Below are 18,810 nucleotides of genomic sequence, written 5' to 3'. Positions count from 1 at the left end.
TAAGCTCCAGGCAAAAATGTTACTGCAAAATTCAGGGGAAAACACTAAGAATGTGTCACTGTTTTAGTGACTTTTTTTTTCCTTGCTTAATACTGGAAGGAGATATTTTTTCTGTGGTTTTTGTATACCTGCCACATGACTTAATGCCAGAAGCGAATTCATTTTAGATCAGTCTGAATTCTCACAGATTGATTTAGAGATCCATTCACTGAATCTACATAAGTCTACATCTGCTTACACCAACATTTAACACAAGAGCTTGTATTTGATGAAAGCATATCTTTCAGAAAAACAACTAATCTAATCTAATATAGAGAAAAACAGGGAATCCAATGCTTTTCTTTGAAGAATGTACCGGCGTTTGACTAAAAGCACAATAATGATCAATCCTTTGAGAGCCCAGTTGAATCCAAGAAAGCAATGGTGCCTAATATGCCACTTCACCTCTCTGTGAGATTTTCCAGTAGACTTATCTCCTGTCAGTAAATACCCGTGGGGCTCCCCCTTGCCCCAGCCTTGTTGCGCTTCCAGTTCAAGAAAGGACTTGCACAAATAACTTAGGAGTCAGAGTAAATGGCAAAATAACCACACATACCCCCAAAACGAGCGGCTCAGGCTCATAGGTTCCAACAGGTTCCAAACTACTTCAAAGAAACCGATGGCCAAGAGGACACAGCGAATGACTCCTCGTCTACAAGGCAGCCAACAAGGATGAGTTAAGCTGGTCCATCTGCCATTCCCTGGCAGAAACTCAGGGATGACCATTTGATCGACCTGCAGAAGAGTGCAGTCCCTAACACCTGAACTGATGAGACAATCAATAATTGTTTTCTTGTAGGAATATTACATGGAAACTAACTCTTCTGAGCTACTTTTGAAGGTCCCAAATTAAGTATTTTCCATAGACATGAAACAAGTATAAAGAGCACACAATTTTTAACCACGTTTGTCTAGTGTTAGTTGAGTGAGAAAAGTTAACAAATATCTTTTTCTTTTTGTCTTATCATTAGCTTGAGGATTCCAGAGTAACTTCTAAACACGGTTGATATTTCTAAGTTGAGTAGTCAATGACTTCACCAAGGCACACACAAGAAATCTCTGGAGACCTGGGAACAGAAGCCAGATCATGCAAATCCTGAAGCACTCTCTAGCCACTAGGAAACGCTGCTTAATTAATTTAGTTAATATTTACACTCTGCATAGGAAAACAGAAATATTTAAATGACTCCTAATCTAATGATACTGTGCTAATGACCTGAGCTAAGGACTTGTGATACTACTGAAGATTTGTGACTTAATTAGAAAGGCATCCAGTAAGTCTGCAGATCAATTCATGGAAGACAGATGCTCACCAGGATGATAACCATGCTCAATTCATTAAAAATGAGGTCCCAACTTACTTGTGATAAACCAAAAAAAAAATACTAATTAACGGCACAGATATCAAGTACTCGGGACAAACACGATTGGTTGACATAAGCTGTACAGCTTGGTCTGAAGCAACCTCAGCAAGAGGAACATTTTTAGAGCAGCATTTGGTGTCCTCAACAGAGCGCCCATCAATAGCCTCAGCATTTTGTTAGAAAAGTCACATGGCCCAATTAATCTTCACAGGCAGGTGGTATTTCAGAGAGAAATGAAGTGTACTGCAGCTCACGAGAGAAACCTCTCCCTTCATGAGGGACTTCAGTTACTCATAAAATCTTCAGGCAGAGAAGCTTTAAGCTTCTCAGGCACCTGGAGACTAAGGGCTGTGGTTTAAGTTATGCATCTTTAAAGTCTTGATCTCAGGGTTTATCCCCAAATGTAACAACCTTTGGGATTAGGGAGTACCTCTATCACCCCCACCCTTAATTTCAGATGACCCTTGGAAGCACAACAGTTTTAATGATGCAGGCAGGTAATACCAGTGCCAGGATCAGAGCTGTATCGGTTCCTCTGGTCACTAATAGTTGTCGTTGCTAGCTGTTAGGGTCATGGGATCACTCAGGCTGGAAGGGGCCTCCATCCTTCTGCCCAGAGCAGGGCAGCCATGAGGTCACATCACTGTGAAGAGTTTAGCTCCAACTTCTCAATCACCTCCCTGGAGGTCGTGGAGGGCTGCTCTTCGGGTCACCCCAAGCCTTCTCTTCTCCAGGCTCTTTCAAGCCCACTTCCCTCAGCGTCTCCTGACAGCACAAGTGCTCAAGCCCCACCTTACCATCTTGGTAGCCCCCCATTCAACTCACTCAAGTTAATCAATATCTTTCCTGAACAGGGATTCCCAAAACTGGACACTATTCCAGATGCAAGTCTAACAAGTGCTGGGCAGGGGGGATAATTGCTTCCCTCCATCCTGTGCTCCTCTTAATGCAGCCCAAGGTGCTGGAGACCCTCTTTCCTGATGGCTCATGTTTACCTTGTTGTCTTCCAAGACGCCCAGGCAGCTGCTTCCCAGACAATCAGTTATTCCTCCCCAAGAGCATGACTTTACATTTTTCCTTCCTGAGCTGGCTCATTTCCACAGCCTACCTAGGTCTCTTTGACCGGCAGATCTAGGGTATCAACTAGTCCTGTGCACTTAGTGTCACCCAAAAACTCAATGGGAGAGCACTCAGTCACCTCCTCCAGGTCACTGATGGAGATGTTAACCAGGACAGGTCCTTATGCACACTGGTGCTACGTGTCTTTCCAACCTCCATTAACCACCATCCTCTGAGACCAATTATTTAACTCATTTTGGTTTTTTTTCCCCACCCTTCTGGTTATCCATCCGGATCATAACGTCCTAGACTGCACGCTGCTCTTGGGATATCAGTACTGATACAAATGCCAAATTCATAAGGCTCAGCAACAGAATACATGCAAAAATCCTTAAGCTTCCTGGGTACTAGAAAATTTGCACAGCAAATACAAATACAACTTCCAGTTTTGATACATACTTCTGAGAAGCTCAATCATGCTTTTATTAATAAACGTCAGTTATCAGTAAATGTTTGCTACTTTATATCCCAAGTACATGCATTTAATTAGATAATGGCATTAGATAGGGAGAAGAAAATAAGAAAAGGCTTATATTAAGCTCAATGAATGGCAACATATTAATGATAAACTCTGAAATACAATAAAATGCGAGACATTCTGAAACTGTTAACAAATCGGAATAATTTTAATCTTTAAGTTCAATATGTGAAATAAAAAAGCAACATAAGGACTTAGACACGCAAAACAATTTTCGAAGAATTTGCCTTCTCCTGAGCGTTAAACCTCTCATGTCTGCTCCCACACAAACCCGATCCTGAGAACACTGCATGTTCTACTGTATTTTTACACAACATTTTGAACAAAACCAGACACGTTTACTGGACGGCTGGAGGAAAAATTAAATTGCAGGTAGGAAAACTGTCCATCGAGCATTGTCAACCGAGACATTTTCAAAAAGATGTCGTATTTAAACTCAGTTACAAAATTGTATCTAGTTAAAAAAAGAAAAGGCCATGCACACGCTTGAAGTAGAGAAGACTTACCGTATCGTGTTGCCTGTTATCTTTCCCTGATATGATCAAGAAGTAGTTCCATGCCAGCAGCAACAACAAAGCCAGTGGTATCATGTAGAGCTCAAAGTTCCAGACCACAAAAAGAAAAAGCTGGAAGACAGAGAAGGGAAAAAAAAATAAAAATTGATTCAAATCTGCATTACATTAAACTCTTGTGCATGGTTAAGACCAACAAATTAAAACAATTCTAAAGAAACCCACCTTTCCTCAGGCAGGAAAGTTGCTTAACCACTTTGCTGACCAGCCAACTGCCTGCACGGAGCAACTACTGCACTTTCTACTGATATGTGCCTTAATTTTTGCAAAAGGAAAACTGAGGTAGTGTAGTTTAAGATGGAATGTTAATTGTTCTCTCATAAAATAATGCTTATGTGGGCAAAATAATGCCAAATAGCATAAAAATAAGATGACAATTTAAGAAAGAAAAGTTTAGTTATTTCCATAGATAAAAATTAATTTGCTCTTTAGAACAAAGAACTTGGTCATTTTGTAGTAACGTCACACAAACAAGCAGAAGATGTAAACATCTGAACCAAACCTGAAAAAATCTTTTGCATAGAAAACTAACAAAAATCACACTACGAGGTAAAATCATACAACTATTCTAATGAAAGCACAGTAAAACTGTACTGACCACAGACCGATCAAAAATCAGATTAAAAGGGATCACAGAATCACAGAATTCCAGCCTGGCAGGGGTTGGCAGGGACCTTTGGAGACCTTCCAGTCCAACCCCCTGCCAGAGCAGGGCCACCCAGAGCAGGTCCCACAGGAACGTGTCCAGGTGGGTTTGAATGTCTCCAGAGAAGGAGACTCCACCACCTCTCTGGGCAGCCTCTTCCAGGGCTCTGCCACCCTCACAGGAATGAAGTTCCTCCTCATGTTTAGGTGGATCTCCTTATGTTAAGTTTGTGCCTGGTGCCCCTTGTCCTGTGTCCGGTCACCACTGAGAAGAGTCTGGCCCCATCCTCTTGACATCCACCCTTTAGATATTGCTCAGCATCGATGAGATCCCCTCTCGGTCTTGCTGAGAAGCCACATCTTTGAAAATGTTTATTTGTGGAAGTGTCTCCTCAAAACACCTCGAGTGTTCTAAGGCTGGAGTTCGGCAGGAGCGTGGCCAGGTTATGTCCCCCAGAGACATGCACCTTGGTACCTGGGGGTCCTCTCCAGCGCTGGGGCCACACGGGCACCACACCCTGGGAGGAATCCATCCCCACCACCAGCACTGGGGCCAAAATTGACTTGGGGTTTGTTTTCTTCTGATACAACAAAAACCAAACATGAAAGTATGACAGCAAACCATACTACGTACCCACCATAGCTGGATATACACACAGAAATCTTCCTAAGCCTCTTTCAGCTACAGAGTGAAGCTTTTGAATATTTGCATTTTTAATACCTACTAAAACAAATTAAGGTGGTGTGCCACAGAACTAGCAGACCTAAAGTAATGCCAATACCCAGGTAAACTAAAAAGGGGCTAATTTTCCCAAATCAGTCACCAAGATGTATATATTGAGGATTTTAATAGTCTTCTGCTAGATTTTTGTTTAGAGTGATAAAAAAATGCTCTTATCAAATACAAGCTCTCACATAAAACAAAAAAATATCTGTATTTTAAGTAATCTTCTCTCTTAAGATCAGCGAACTTACCTCACCCCCTACTTTCTGCCCCTGAATACTATGTACATGGGGGCCACGTGAGACTGCAAGACAAACACGATAAACACTGAAAGACCTGAAAAAGCTGTGTGTGTGACATACATGAGAGGATACTGGCACTTCTAACAGTTAATATTTCATTTGAAAGAAAACTGCCTTTTTCACGTTGCTTAGTTTAAAAGGAAATCTGTTAGAAATGGTAATGAGTAAGAAGCAAAAACATCTCAAGGAATTTGAGCGTTCTTCTGTGAGTTTGTGAACGACCCTTCTGAGAGTGAGACCTATGGGGATTCGATGCAGTACATCTGACACAGCCAATTTACAACAGAATTCTCATCTCAAAAGAAAAGCAAAAAAATCCTTGCACCCTTAAATCCCAGAAACGCCCTGGGTCAATGGATGCATGCTGAAGGGAGCTCTGGAAGTCACCAAACAGCATCCAAGTGTTGGAAAAGCAAACACTGGAGACTACCCGTTGAGGAATGGCAATGCACGCAGGCTTTCTGATGGCCCCACCTGAGCTTTGGCTAGAAAGGCAGAAAGAAAATGAAGTAATATCCAAGCAATTCCAGGCTCCAGAGAAAAGAAGGCATCAACCTAGACAGTCTCAGGACATACAGACCTGACCAGAGACTGGGAAACATGGGCATCATAGAAACATGGAATGGTTTGGGTTGGAAGGGACCTTAAAGATCATCAAGTTCCAACCTCCTGCCCTAGGCAGGGACACCTCCCACCAGACCAGGTTGCTCCAAGCCCCCTCCAGCCTGGCCTTGAACCCCTCCAGTGATGGGGCAGCCACAACTTCCCTGGGGAACCCTGTACTCCAAAGCATAGAATCACAGAATCATAGAATCTTCCAGGTTGGAAGGGACCTTTAAGACCATCTAGTCCAACCATCAACCAAACTCTCCTCACTTAAGTTTCTGCATGTCAAATGATCCTTATGAGTATTAATTCTTTACGCTGTAGGCCGTTAAAATAGTATATTAAGATATTACTTCTTCAAAACTTGTATGGACCCACCTTTCCAAAATGAGGACACTACACCGGTGACCTCCTGCAGATGATTTCACTGACCTGCCAGCTTCCTATCCATCTGTCCCGGCTGAATTTTAACCAATTCCTCCTTTTGGGCAGGCTCCAGGGAAAGGGGGACTCTGCCTTTTGCAACAGAAATGAGATGTGGGCTGTGCAAGACCAGCACGGCAATGGACCTCAGTGAAATGGCCTCTCTGTCCTCCCCAAACTCACAAACACACCCACAAAATGCAGATTCCCAGGATCAGACAGAACTTTTTAAGTCAGCACGAGCAACCCTAAAACCTGCTGCAGAACTGCAAGAAAACGCAGGGGTCAGGTCTTCACCAAAAGGGGTCTGATGGTTGAAGGAGAGGGAATAAGGGAAGTGATGTGGAGAAAAATCCATACATGAAGGGGAGGAAAACTACACATCCAACCACCAAACAAGTACAGGGGAAAAAAAAAATCCAGAAAAGCTAAGGAACAAGTGTAAAAGGGCAGTTCTGGGACTTGGCCATGCCTGTGAAGCATCCGGAGGAACATGGACTGTATCTGGTATGATCTCTTCCACAGAAATAATGGCTCTAACTCCGTCTAAAAAAAGGATCCTCATCACTACTGAAACAAGCCAACTATTTTAAGGGAGGAGTGGGAGTCTCAAAGGTTACAGTTTAATATAGCTGCCATTTCCTACACAGAAGACTATAAGGGAGGACTTTTTTTCTTCTCCCCCGTGAGATCAAGATTTTCAGAGTCACAGGCATGAACTGGCCATTTACAACATCACATCAGTTGATGCTCTTAGTGAGAGACACAGGCATTAAATGATCATTCAGGGAGACACATGACACTATCCCTGGTGTACAACACTTCAAAAAATAATTTAAGTTAGAATATTGAATATCCTATTCTTTTGCAAACTACAGTATATTTTAAAAAGAAATCTCATCCAAAATGATTAACACTTCCTACTGTTCAGAAAAAAAGCCTGCCCTTTCAGACTAGCAGCTGTGGATCATTAGCTTTCCAGTGATGAGATGTGTTTGATGAGTATTTTTCTTTCTAATTAAGAGATGAGATTCTCTATTTGACTCTCTCTTCAGACAGAAGTGAAGAGAAAGATTTCTGCCTATGTGGAAAGACCATATTCTACAGAACAATTATTTCAGATTTCTTTTTATCTACCTCCACCCAATTTCATTTCATTTTTAACAGAACCCTGTTTGCACCCACAGACTTCACAGCATTAACCCCTTTGTTTCCCAGCTCTTTTTATTTCTCCCTTTTCCTTCTGTTTTGGCCGCTAGAGGAGAAGAGCACATACAAAAAAAGAGCACCCCACTCAGGAGACGCTGACCCACATCTTGAGGTGCAGGAGCAAGAAGAGGGGATCATAAAGTCATAGAATCATGGAATGGTTTGGGTTGGAAGGGGCCTTCAAGCCCCCCCAGTGCCACCCCCTGCCCTGGCGCCTCCAGCCTGGCCTTGAAGCCCTCCAGGGATGGGGCAGCCACAGCTTTTTGGGGCAACCTGGGCCAGGCTCTCACCACCCTCACACCAAACAAGTTCTTCCCCACAGCTCAGCTCCATCTCCCCTCTTGCAGGGTCAAACCCTTCCCCCTCCTCCTAGGGCTCCCCTCCCTCATCCAGAGTCCCTCCCCAGCTTTCCTGGAGCTCCTTGAGGGACTGGAAGGGGCTCTGAGGTCTCCCTGGAGCCTTCTCTTCTCCAGGCTGAACCCGCCAACTCTCTCTGCAACGTGTGGGACAGCATGGTGGGATATGGCCGTTCCCACCACTGGAGGACCCTTACAGCCTCACGTACACACTACCTACATCCTCGTGTCATATGCGTTACACAACTCCCGATTTCTCTGGAAATGCAAAAGTTTGCCGCACAGCTTTTTGGCACAATGATGACAAACAGAGCCCACATGTGCAGCTCCAACCTCATCATCATCCTTTTTCCCCTTTGAGCTTAAAGGACAACTGCATTTCCCGAGGCTTCGTCCCTTGGCTGTGTTCTCAGAAGACCAGAAGGAATGAGAGGTACCCCACGTATCTTCATGGTACAGACTGTCCACCACGTACTGCAGGTTTTAAGGCTCTGGTAAAATCCTGCACGGTGTTTATTCTGTGAAACACTTGGAAATACTATTCCTTGTACCTGGGAGAGTCAGTTGCTTCTTCCATCACAAAACTACTCAGTCACCACTGGCGATGGTGGCTCCTCTCATCTTGTATGGCCCTTCTATTAAAAAAATTGAAAAGGAAGTATTTCCTTTAGCTGCATCAGATCTCAAACACACCGGTATAAATGTAAACACTTATGGGAATCCATTTCAAACACAGTGCCTTCATTCAGGCAAGTCTGGAAGAAATGTGCCTTTTGAACATAGTCTAAAGCATTCTCCGTTTTTTCTCTCAGCCGTCTTGCAATTTCACTTCCAATTACGTGAGTGCCAGAAGAAGGTGCACTCTGAAAGGTCTGAGCCTAAAACACATTATCTGTTACTCCGATTCTTTGAATAGGCAAAAAGTCAATTTGAAAGTAGCAAAAGCATGGAACGCGTAAAACAAATGCAGAACAAATTTCATGTCATTGGCGGCCGCATTCCTTTGACACATTTCCAGTGGAACCTTGGGCTAGTGTTGGTTCTCCTTTTTAAATACCTGAGGTCTTGGTAGTCTGAGACATGCTGAATAATTAGCATTTTTGATCCTGTATGAACTTTTCATTTAACTCAGAAACAAATTTATAGAATTTCCTGCATCTTCCCTCTCTCTGCCTGAATTAGAACAGTCCGGTTCACTGCGACTTAGATTTTTACTGTGATGCTCTCTATGTATTTCATATAGAAGAAGAAAATGGGGATACTTCCACGATAAAGAATAATAAGATCTTAAAAGATGGGATGAAAGATATTGAACATAGTCTCAATGAGGCTTTTGTTGTATTGAAAGACCCATGGTAGCTTTTGTTAGAGCACTTGGCTCCCGTACCTGGAACAACACTCAGCAAAAAAAAATCCATTTCTTATGAGGTGGGACATCTCTGGTCATGGTTTTTCCACGTTGATCGCCCGTACAACAAACCCACATTTCTGTTGCATCCCATGGTCTATCGCTGGTTACTAAAGCAACAAGCCTGGCAATTAGATGTGACTCACTTGATGGGCTTCAACCCACCCGGCTTGTTTTTGAAACTCACCTACAGCGAGTTTCTTTCCTTGAAACTTTTAACTGATGTTTCACATCCCTTTCCCAGAAGGGCTATGACTTTGCGTTGAGAATGCTGATAATTCCAACGATGCAAACCCCACAGCACAAATGCAGCATCATTTTGAACAGCACATAAATTACTGAGATAAAACACACATCACTGTAACCAGTTTCACGCAGCAAAAGTTGGGTGGAAACAAAAATGGCAGCCAAGCCCCTCCACCAGAAATATTTACAAAATGTGGGCTCTCTTGGGTCACGTTTTTCCCCTTAAGAGTTTCTGGGCTGCGTCATCACAGCTGCAGGCTTCGCATCCGGGTCAAAATCAGAAGGGCAAAATAGGGCTCGCTGAGGCCGTTTCTATACGCTGAGGCCTCTTGCTGCTCTCTGGGCACTGCAGACTTGTTCTCTCAGACTGCTCAAATACAGACAAACTAAGAGAAACCGACAGTGTTGTCCCTGTGAGCAATAACACCTGGCAGCAGTCAGAAATGCCCCACCAGGACACAAACGATCAATGATAATGGGGATATTGGGTAATCAAAGCTCCGTCCCACTTCAATACTGCACTTTATAAACACATTTTTGAACAACTGAAGAACCCTTGTCTTTGTTTTCAGAGAGACCTGGACAGGCTGGAGAGTTGGGCAGACAGGAACCTGATGAAATTCAGCCAGGGGTGTATGGTAGGCAAGTGCAGGGTGCTGTAGCTGGGGAGGAAGAAGCCCCTGCACCAGTCCAGGTTGGGGGCTGAGCTGCTGGAGAGCAGCTCTGAGGAGAAAGACCTGGGAGTCCTGGTGGACAACAGGATGACCATGAGGCAGCCATGGGGCCTTCCGGCCAAGAAGGCCAATGGCATCCTGGGGTCCATCAGAAAGAGTGTGGCCAGCAGGTGAAGGGAGGTCATCCTGCCCCTCTGCTCTGCCCTGGGGAGGCCCCATCTGGAGCACTGGGTCCAGTTCTGGGCTCCCTAGTCGAAGAAGGACAGGGAACTGATGGAGAGGGTACAGTAGAGGACCACAGAGATGCTGAGGGGCCTGGAGCAGGTCACTTGTGAGGCAAGGCTGAGGGACTTGGGTCTTTTTAGGCTGGAGAAGACTGAGGGGGAATGTGATCAACACCTCTGAACACTTCAAGGGAGCGTGTCAAGAGGATGGGGCCAGTCTTCTGTCAGTGGTGCCCAGTGACGGGACAAGAGGAAACAGGCACAAACGTGAACATGAGAAGTTCCCATCTCCCTGCCCAAGCAATAACCACCCGAGGTGGTCCCAAGGGGGGCACCTTGTCATGAGGGTGGCATCTGGGGCTCCAAGGTGCTTTGCGGGAGCCAGATAAGAACACACCAGCCAAGAACAGAGTTGAGCAATGCTGGTCCTGCAGTCAATGCCAATATGACTAGAGGTCAACCATCTTACCCCCAGAAATAGTCAACACCCCAGGAGCCCCTTGAGCTCTCGTGCGCAGCAGCGGGCTGCCAGGAGTAAGGACTCTTCTCAAGATTATTTCTCCAGCTTGAGAGATTCCTTGCCGCAACAGATCCTGGGTAAGGGACTACTAGAATGCCAAAGTTGGAAATTCTAGCTAAGGGATAGAAAGGATTGACTGCCCAGATAGAGTCCTTCAGACAGAAAGCGTTGATCAGGTCTGGGACTAGGGGACAACAGGATGACCATGAGGCAGCCATGGGGCCTTCCGGCCAAGAAGGCCAATGGCATCCTGGGGTCCATCAGAAAGAGTGTGGCCAGCAGGTGAAGGGAGGTCATCCTGCCCCTCTGCTCTGCCCTGGGGAGGCCCCATCTGGAGCACTGGGTCCAGTTCTGGGCTCCCTAGTCGAAGAAGGACAGGGAACTGATGGAGAGGGTACAGTAGAGGACCACAGAGATGCTGAGGGGCCTGGAGCAGGTCACTTGTGAGGCAAGGCTGAGGGACTTGGGTCTTTTTAGGCTGGAGAAGACTGAGGGGGAATGTGATCAACACCTCTGAACACTTCAAGGGAGCGTGTCAAGAGGATGGGGCCAGTCTTCTGTCAGTGGTGCCCAGTGACGGGACAAGAGGAAACAGGCACAAACGTGAACATGAGAAGTTCCCATCTCCCTGCCCAAGCAATAACCACCCGAGGTGGTCCCAAGGGGGGCACCTTGTCATGAGGGTGGCATCTGGGGCTCCAAGGTGCTTTGCGGGAGCCAGATAAGAACACACCAGCCAAGAACAGAGTTGAGCAATGCTGGTCCTGCAGTCAATGCCAATATGACTAGAGGTCAACCATCTTACCCCCAGAAATAGTCAACACCCCAGGAGCCCCTTGAGCTCTCGTGCGCAGCAGCGGGCTGCCAGGAGTAAGGACTCTTCTCAAGATTATTTCTCCAGCTTGAGAGATTCCTTGCCGCAACAGATCCTGGGTAAGGGACTACTAGAATGCCAAAGTTGGAAATTCTAGCTAAGGGATAGAAAGGATTGACTGCCCAGATAGAGTCCTTCAGACAGAAAGCGTTGATCAGGTCTGGGACTAGGGTTGGATCCAGCTTCCCCCAGACTCCCCTCTAGGAAGGAGTGTAGAAAGTGAGGGGTCCTCTCTGAACCTCGTGACTCAAAGGAAGGGTCTCCCTGACAGTTCTCTCTGAACTTGGCCTCCAGGCAGTAAAGAACCCAGTGCACCTTGCCATCAAATGTTGTTCAAAGGCAGTTGCATTCCCCATCCCAGGCTCTGGCCGAGCCGGGTTGGGGCCCAAGGGCTCCGCCCGTTGCCGGTGGTGCCTGTGATGCGCTCCGGCCCCATGTGACACGGGGGACGCGTCACAATGGGGGGGGGCTATAAAGGGGGCCACAGCAGGCAGCTGGCCCAGTACGGCCTGCGCCGGCGGTGAGGGAGCTCGCAGCTCTCTTGCTACTCCTTGTGGGCCATGGCTTGGAGAAGAGTCTATGCACTGCTCTTGCTGTGCATCATCCGGCTCCTGCCCATGGTTGGCAACGAGCAGGGTGAGGCCATCCAGGCTGGCGTACAGCAGCCTGTGGAACTCCCAAACACGGACATGACTGGTCTGCTGGAGAAGTTGGACGAGAGGATCCTGGAGGAGACGGAACCGATGCTGGAGGAGAGCGACTCTCCCCAGGGAGCCCTCCTCTTTGCTCCTGTGGAACACTGGCACTTCTGGGTGGTTGCGGGAGGACTGGCGCTGCTCGTCGCACTCTGCTTATGGCTCTGGAGAAGGACCCGTGCTCCAGACAGCGGTGATGAGTGGGACAGGTCCATCAGCATCACGGAGGAGGAGGAGGACAAAGAAAGGGAAGATGACTTCCATGACGAGGAGCGGCTGGTCAGGGAGAAGATCCGGCACTCAGTGAGGAGCCTGGCCTGCAGGAGACAGGAGGTGGAGACGGTGGTGGGCGATGTCCTCGGTGTCCTCCAGGAGCGCCTGTCCCACAGCTTCTTCCTGGTGCCGCAGGCAGCCATCGGGGTGGGCAGCGCCTTTGAAGGCTGGAGTCCCTGTGGGCCTGACGCTGTGTTCCGGCTGCTGGTGCCCCTGAAACCCTCCCGGGGACATGCCTTCCAGCTGGAGCTGGGCCCTGCAGGAGACACAGCGGCAAAGCACCGTGTCCGCGTGGACCTGGCGTGCACCTGCTCGAAGGAGGCCCGTGGGGAGGAGGCCATGCTGTGCTTCGTCCACCAGCCCTATGAGGCGCTGGAGAGAGATCAGGACTCCGGCCTCCTGTGCCAGCTCTGCACCGGCCGCTACCTGGATGCGCAGAAGATCGCCCGCTGGTTCCAGGAGCTGGTGAGCTCAGCCTGGGAGGAGATGGGTCTTGGGCGTCGCTACCGGCTGAGGGTGCTGCCTTCCCGCCGCTCCTGCAAGCTGGAGCTGACAGGGGCCTCCGGGAGATCCGTCGTCGTGGAGCTGCTCTTTGGGGTGCAGCGAGGCGAGTCGGACCTCTTCCTGAGCAGCCAGGCTCCAGAGGCCATCTTCACGCCGGGCATCATGTGGACAGAGAGCTCCGCTGTGGCAGAGGCCAAGTTCTTCAGGCACGTGGCCAGGCAGGCCCTGCCTGACAGCCTCCACCTCCAATGCCTGCAGCTCCTTACCAGCAGCCTGGGAGGAACGGTCCTTTCCTCCTACACCTTCAAGACGGCCGTGATGCACCTCCTCAACCTGTGCCCCGGGACAAGCGTGCCATTCACCCTCCAGCTGCAGGACGTCATGGACTACCTGCGCAGCTGCCTGGAGGAGAAGCGCCTCCATCACTTCGTCTTTGGCAACGAGTGCTTGCCCGAGGCCATCGTCTTGCCCCCAGCCACCCAGCCAGCTGAGCCAGTCAACCTCTTCCAGTGCCTGGTGGAGGATCCAGAAGCCCACGCCAAGGCACTGCGGGAGTTCCAGGAGCTGCAAGGTCGGCTCACGGGCCTCCTGCTCTTTGGAGCCTGAAAGAGGTTCTCACCTCTGGCAGCACCTGCGTGGTTGTGTCCCCTGGGGCTCTGCCTGCTGTCTGCCGGAGGGCCCCTTCTCCCTGGGACCTTCTGCCCTTTGTACATAGTTGTCAATACACGGTGTCTTGCACAAAAAGCTGCGTCTCTGAGTGTGTGTGCACCGTTCCTGGGGGGAAGGCGGGCATCGGGTGCGGGCTGCTCGGCCGCCCGAGGGTAGGAAGAAGCCCCTGCACCAGTCCAGGTTGGGGGCTGAGCTGCTGGAGAGCAGCCCTGAGGAGAAAGACCTGGGAGTCCTGGTGGACAATAGGATGCCCATGAGGCAGCCCTGGGGCCTTGTGGCCCAGAAGGCCAATGGCATCCTGGGAGGGCATCAGGAAGAGTGTGGCCAGCAGGTGGAGGGAGGTCATCCTGCCCCTCTGCTCTGCTCTGCCCTGGGGAGGCCCCATATGGAGCACTGGGTCCAGTTCTGGGCTCCCCAGCTGCAGAAGGGGAGGGAACTGATGGAGAGGGTACAGCAGAGGGCTACAAAGATGACAAGGGGCCTAGAGCATCTCTCTTACGAGGAGAGGCCAAGGGACTTGGGTCTTTTTAGTCTGGAGAAGAGAAGGCTGAGGGGGGATCTGATCAACAGCTATAAATACTGAAAGGGTGGGTGTCAAGATGGGGCCAGTCATTTTTCAGTGGTGCCCAGTGATGGGATAAGAGCTAATGGGCACAAACTTGAACACAGTGAAGTTCCATCTCAACACAAGGAGGAACTCCTTCCTGTGAGGGTAGCAGGGTCTCCTTCTCTGGAGACATTCAAACCCACCTGGACATGTTCCTGTGCAACCTGCTCTGGCAAGGATGCTTGGACTGGATCGTCTCCAGAGGTCCCTGCCAACCCGATATCATTCTCTGATTCTGTGATTCTGTGTGACATCATGCTAGTCTACACAGTAATTATTTTTTGAGCAAAAAATATGCTTTTAATGCCTGTCTCTGAATGGATTTTGCTTTTGTTTATTATATAAACCTTGGTCTGACATATTCTTTTTTGCACAGTTCTTCTGAGAGGGATAGTCACCAGCTGCAAGATTCAAGCCATTTTGTAATTCAGAGTGTTAAATTTTACTCTACGTTTTTTTAAAACTAAGCACCATGAGCCTGTCCCCATTGCAAATACCTTTCCCTGTCCTGGAAACCAATCATGTCCCTGACAATTTTAAAATTCCTTAAATATTGGCGAACAGTTACAGAACTGTGCGTGCCAATTCTGTTGGAAGTGTCATACTACGAAAGATATTTCCAAAAAAGTACATTTCACTTAATTATTTACCTTTTTTTTTTTTTTTATTTTGCACACACAGGCCTATGTCACACATCTATGTTTATGTTCCTTTTACACAAAAAAAATTCAGAATGTGGTAGTCTTCTCCTCTGTTACACTAGCACTGCTATGAGTGTGGGGCTGCTCAAAGTGTACACTTATGTGTCACTTCTGATGGAAAAACCTAAAGTGTTGACTTTGTGCAAAGTGTAAAAACACAACAGGGATCCCGCCAGATGGCCATGGCTATTCATCCGTTGACCCCTTCCCTCCCTGGAGCTTGAACTAACAGTTTACTTCCTTACGGGCTTTCAACCCCACTCCTGCTCCTCCCAAATTCCCAAAGATTGTAAAATTAAATTGTCTGTCAAAAGTTATGAAGCTGGGCATAGGGAAAAATATTGGGTATCTTCTTTGGCTTACTGAGAGTGGCTTCACCGTAGCCCAAACAACAGCCACATTTTCCAGACATCCTTTAGGAAAGCTGTTCCAAATGCTGCGTTTTCTTTTACATCCCATACTGCACCAGGTTAACTTTTTCTTAATTTCCTCCCTTATTCTCTTTCCATTTTCGCAGATCAAGGGAAGTCATTCAGCATTTTAAGACAAACACTATACAAAAGTTTAATATTGCAGAAATAGTCACCAATACCCAAACAGTGGTAGTTAAAAGACTTGCAGACTTAACATTTTCCAAAGAAAAATAAGTCACATATTTTAAAAAGCTGAATGTGAGCTACTTAAAACTTCACAAATGTGTAAACTGTGCTCATCTTCACTGGTACTAGAGAAAACTGAAAGAACGCCTCCTCATCACCCTTTCACAAATAACCATCAGCAAAACAAATGGATAGATATTGGGATATTAGGAAGTCCAGCCATTGCAAAAGTAAGTCCTTTGGGTGCAGGAAAACCTACCCTTTGCCAACTGCCCGTCAGAAGCGAAAGGGACAGCGATAACATTTAAATCGCATGAATGAAGATTAAAACCACATGGTTACAGGTATATGGGCAGTCTCTGATTTCCAATGATAAAACGCAAAAAATACTGATTTTCGGTTTGGTAACCACCCACATGTCTGGAACAAACAGAAACACTGGATTCCACAGAAGAGCATGGACGCTTCCACAGGCTGCTCTGAAGGCCCATTTCGCAGACTGGAACTGTACTGCCCTCCTTATACTGAAGGTACTCTGGCTAAAACTTGTACTTATGGCTAAATTTTGTAATTTTGTTCCACAAGTGTTTGGAGATAGCCACATCAACACACTGTTTTCCCAACCGTTCACACACAGAAACTCCTTGCTGAGTTTGTCCCTTCACTTGGAGCCAAAACTAAGGTTGAATCAAACAATATTTCTGCCTCTTTTTTTTTTTTTTTATTTTTTATCTGCTCTGAATACATTCTGATATGTTTTGGGGCGTTTTTTTCTTTTGGAAGAAGAGATAGAGGCACCAAGGAACAGGATGACAGAAAAATCACCAAGAAGCAGCACCACCCCGTTTCAAAATGATGACAACATCCATTCATTGGAGCACTAATACGTGTAGACATTCAAATTTCCCTAATGATTTCTTTTAAATCTTTTTTACATGGTAGGAGTAATTTTAGAAGGTGCCACTTGCCATCGACTATCACTTTATAGCAAGTAACTTAGTCTAATGTTGGCTTATTTTAAATTTTCAAGACCATCAGTCAACCAGGCTGCTTTTCTCACTTGTAACTCAAGACCTACTTAATTTTGTTGTCTGTGATGTCTGGAGTATTTATTGGGTATCACAGTAAAACAATAAACAAATAATAAATAAATTCGTTTGTCTTCAACTGACCAGCCTTCCTTACGTACAGATAGACTAAGCTGAGTGGAGCAGTCGACACGCTGGAGGTAAGGGATGCCATCCAGACTGACCTGGATAGGCTGGAGAGGTGGGCTCATAAAGTTCAACCAGGCCAAGTGCAAGGTCCTGCATGTGGGTCAGGGCAATTCCAAACACAAATACAGGCTGGGCAGAGAATGGCTGGAGAGCAGCCCTGAGGAGAAGGACCTGGGGGTGCTGGTGGGTGAGAAGCTCACCATGAGCCAGCAACATGCACTGGCAGCACAGAAAGCCAACCCCATCCTGGGCTGCATCCCCACCCCCGTGGCCAGCAGGGCCAGGGGGGGATTCTGCCCCTCTGCTCCGCTCTGGAGAGACCCCCCCAGTGCTGCCTCCAGCTCTGGGGCCACCAACATCAGAAGGACATGGAGCTGTTGGAGTGGGGCCAGAGGAGGCCACGGAGATACTGGGAGGGCTGGAGCCCCTCTGCTGGGAGGTGGGGCTGAGAGAGCTGGGGGGGGTCAGCCTGGAGAAGAGAAGGCTCCAGGGAGACCTCAGAGCCCCTTCCAGTCCCTCAAGGGGCTCCAGGAAAGCTGGGGAGGGACTCTGGATGAGGGAGGAGAGCCCTAGGACGAGGGGGAAGGGTTTGACCCTGCAAGAGGGGAGATGGAGCTGAGCTGTGGGGAAGAACTTGTTTGGTGTGAGGGTGGTGAGAGCCTGGCCCAGGTTGGCCAGAGAAGCTGTGGCTGCCCCATCCCTGGAGGGGTTGAAGGGCAGGTTGGAGGGGGCTTGGAGCAGCCTGGTGTGGTGGGAGGTGTCCCTGCCCAGGGCAGGGGGTGGCAGTGGGGGGGCTTTAAGGTCCTTTCCAACCCAAACCATTCTATGAGTCTATGATCTCCCAGTCTGTCTTGAAATTTTCTAATTTTCTCCTTTACTGATCTCAAGACTTCCCCCCCAAAACTTCAGCTCTGAAAACTTGCAGAGTTGTGTGCAGCATCACCAGCAATGGGTGTCTGTCTCTATTTACAACTCTAGTATTAACCCAGGGCTGACACAACCGACTTCTCGTTTCTCTATAGTGTTTTACTCTTTTTCTGTGGGCATTGTAGAGTATTCCTCCCTTCTGCCCCAAATGATCTCTTTAAATTTACATAGATCCCACAGACATCTACATGTTAGCATGCTAGGGATGTATTTTTCTTCATATTTACCAAGCCTCTTAACTTTCTTGCGCAGAATAAGATTGCAGACTGTAGAAAGGAGAAGTCAGCAGAGAATACTAGTTTAGAGAGGAGAGCAAGGCAGCTCCAGGTGTTTGAACAACCTGAATTCTGTAGTTATAGGATCATCCCTGGGCTGAGGCCACTGAGAGAAGCGAGTATTTTTAGTTCCCTGGTAAGATAGCTATAATTATATTCTGCACTGCTTTCTTTAAACAAAATGCAAAAAAAACCCCTTCCGAGTTCATTTTTAGCTGGCAGTTTTTCTCTAGCAGACTCCAATAGATCCCAAGAAAGGTAAAGTGTGTTCACATCCTTCCAGGTAAAAGTTAAAGAAACCGCACTGTAAATAAAACAATGACTTCTGCTATTGGCATAAACAGTATGAACTGGAAATATTTAAATGAGATAAACAGTAGTTAGCATATAGTTTATGAACTGTGAGGTATCTTGTAAGTTTTCAATCTGGCTCTTTGTATTGTAAAACACAGCACAAAGGAGTGGAAAGATGGCAATTAACAATCCCATTACAATTTGGTAGAATCAGTCATGAATGAATAACTAAAAATAATTTAAAGAAAAGCTAAGACAGCTACTAC

General features: G+C 47.2%; 1 protein-coding gene across 1 annotated transcript in view; it reads right to left on the bottom strand.

The window, feature by feature from the left end:
* MCTP1 (multiple C2 domains, transmembrane 1) overlaps positions 1-18,810 on the bottom strand; it is a 342,368-nt gene that overhangs the window by 59,365 nt on the left and 264,193 nt on the right. Inside the window, exon 17 of the mRNA XM_014936839.1 lies at positions 3,507-3,626. Within this exon, the coding sequence (XP_014792325.1) occupies positions 3,507-3,626 (120 nt within the window). The remainder of the gene's footprint in view (positions 1-3,506; positions 3,627-18,810) is intronic.

This window comes from Calidris pugnax, unplaced genomic scaffold (assembly GCF_001431845.1).
Source record: "Calidris pugnax isolate Ruff unplaced genomic scaffold, ASM143184v1 scaffold40, whole genome shotgun sequence".
NCBI classification, from domain to species: Eukaryota; Metazoa; Chordata; class Aves; order Charadriiformes; family Scolopacidae; genus Calidris; species Calidris pugnax.
The sequence above is the reverse complement of the archived record's forward strand: the minus strand, read 5'-3'. Positions and strand labels throughout refer to the sequence as shown.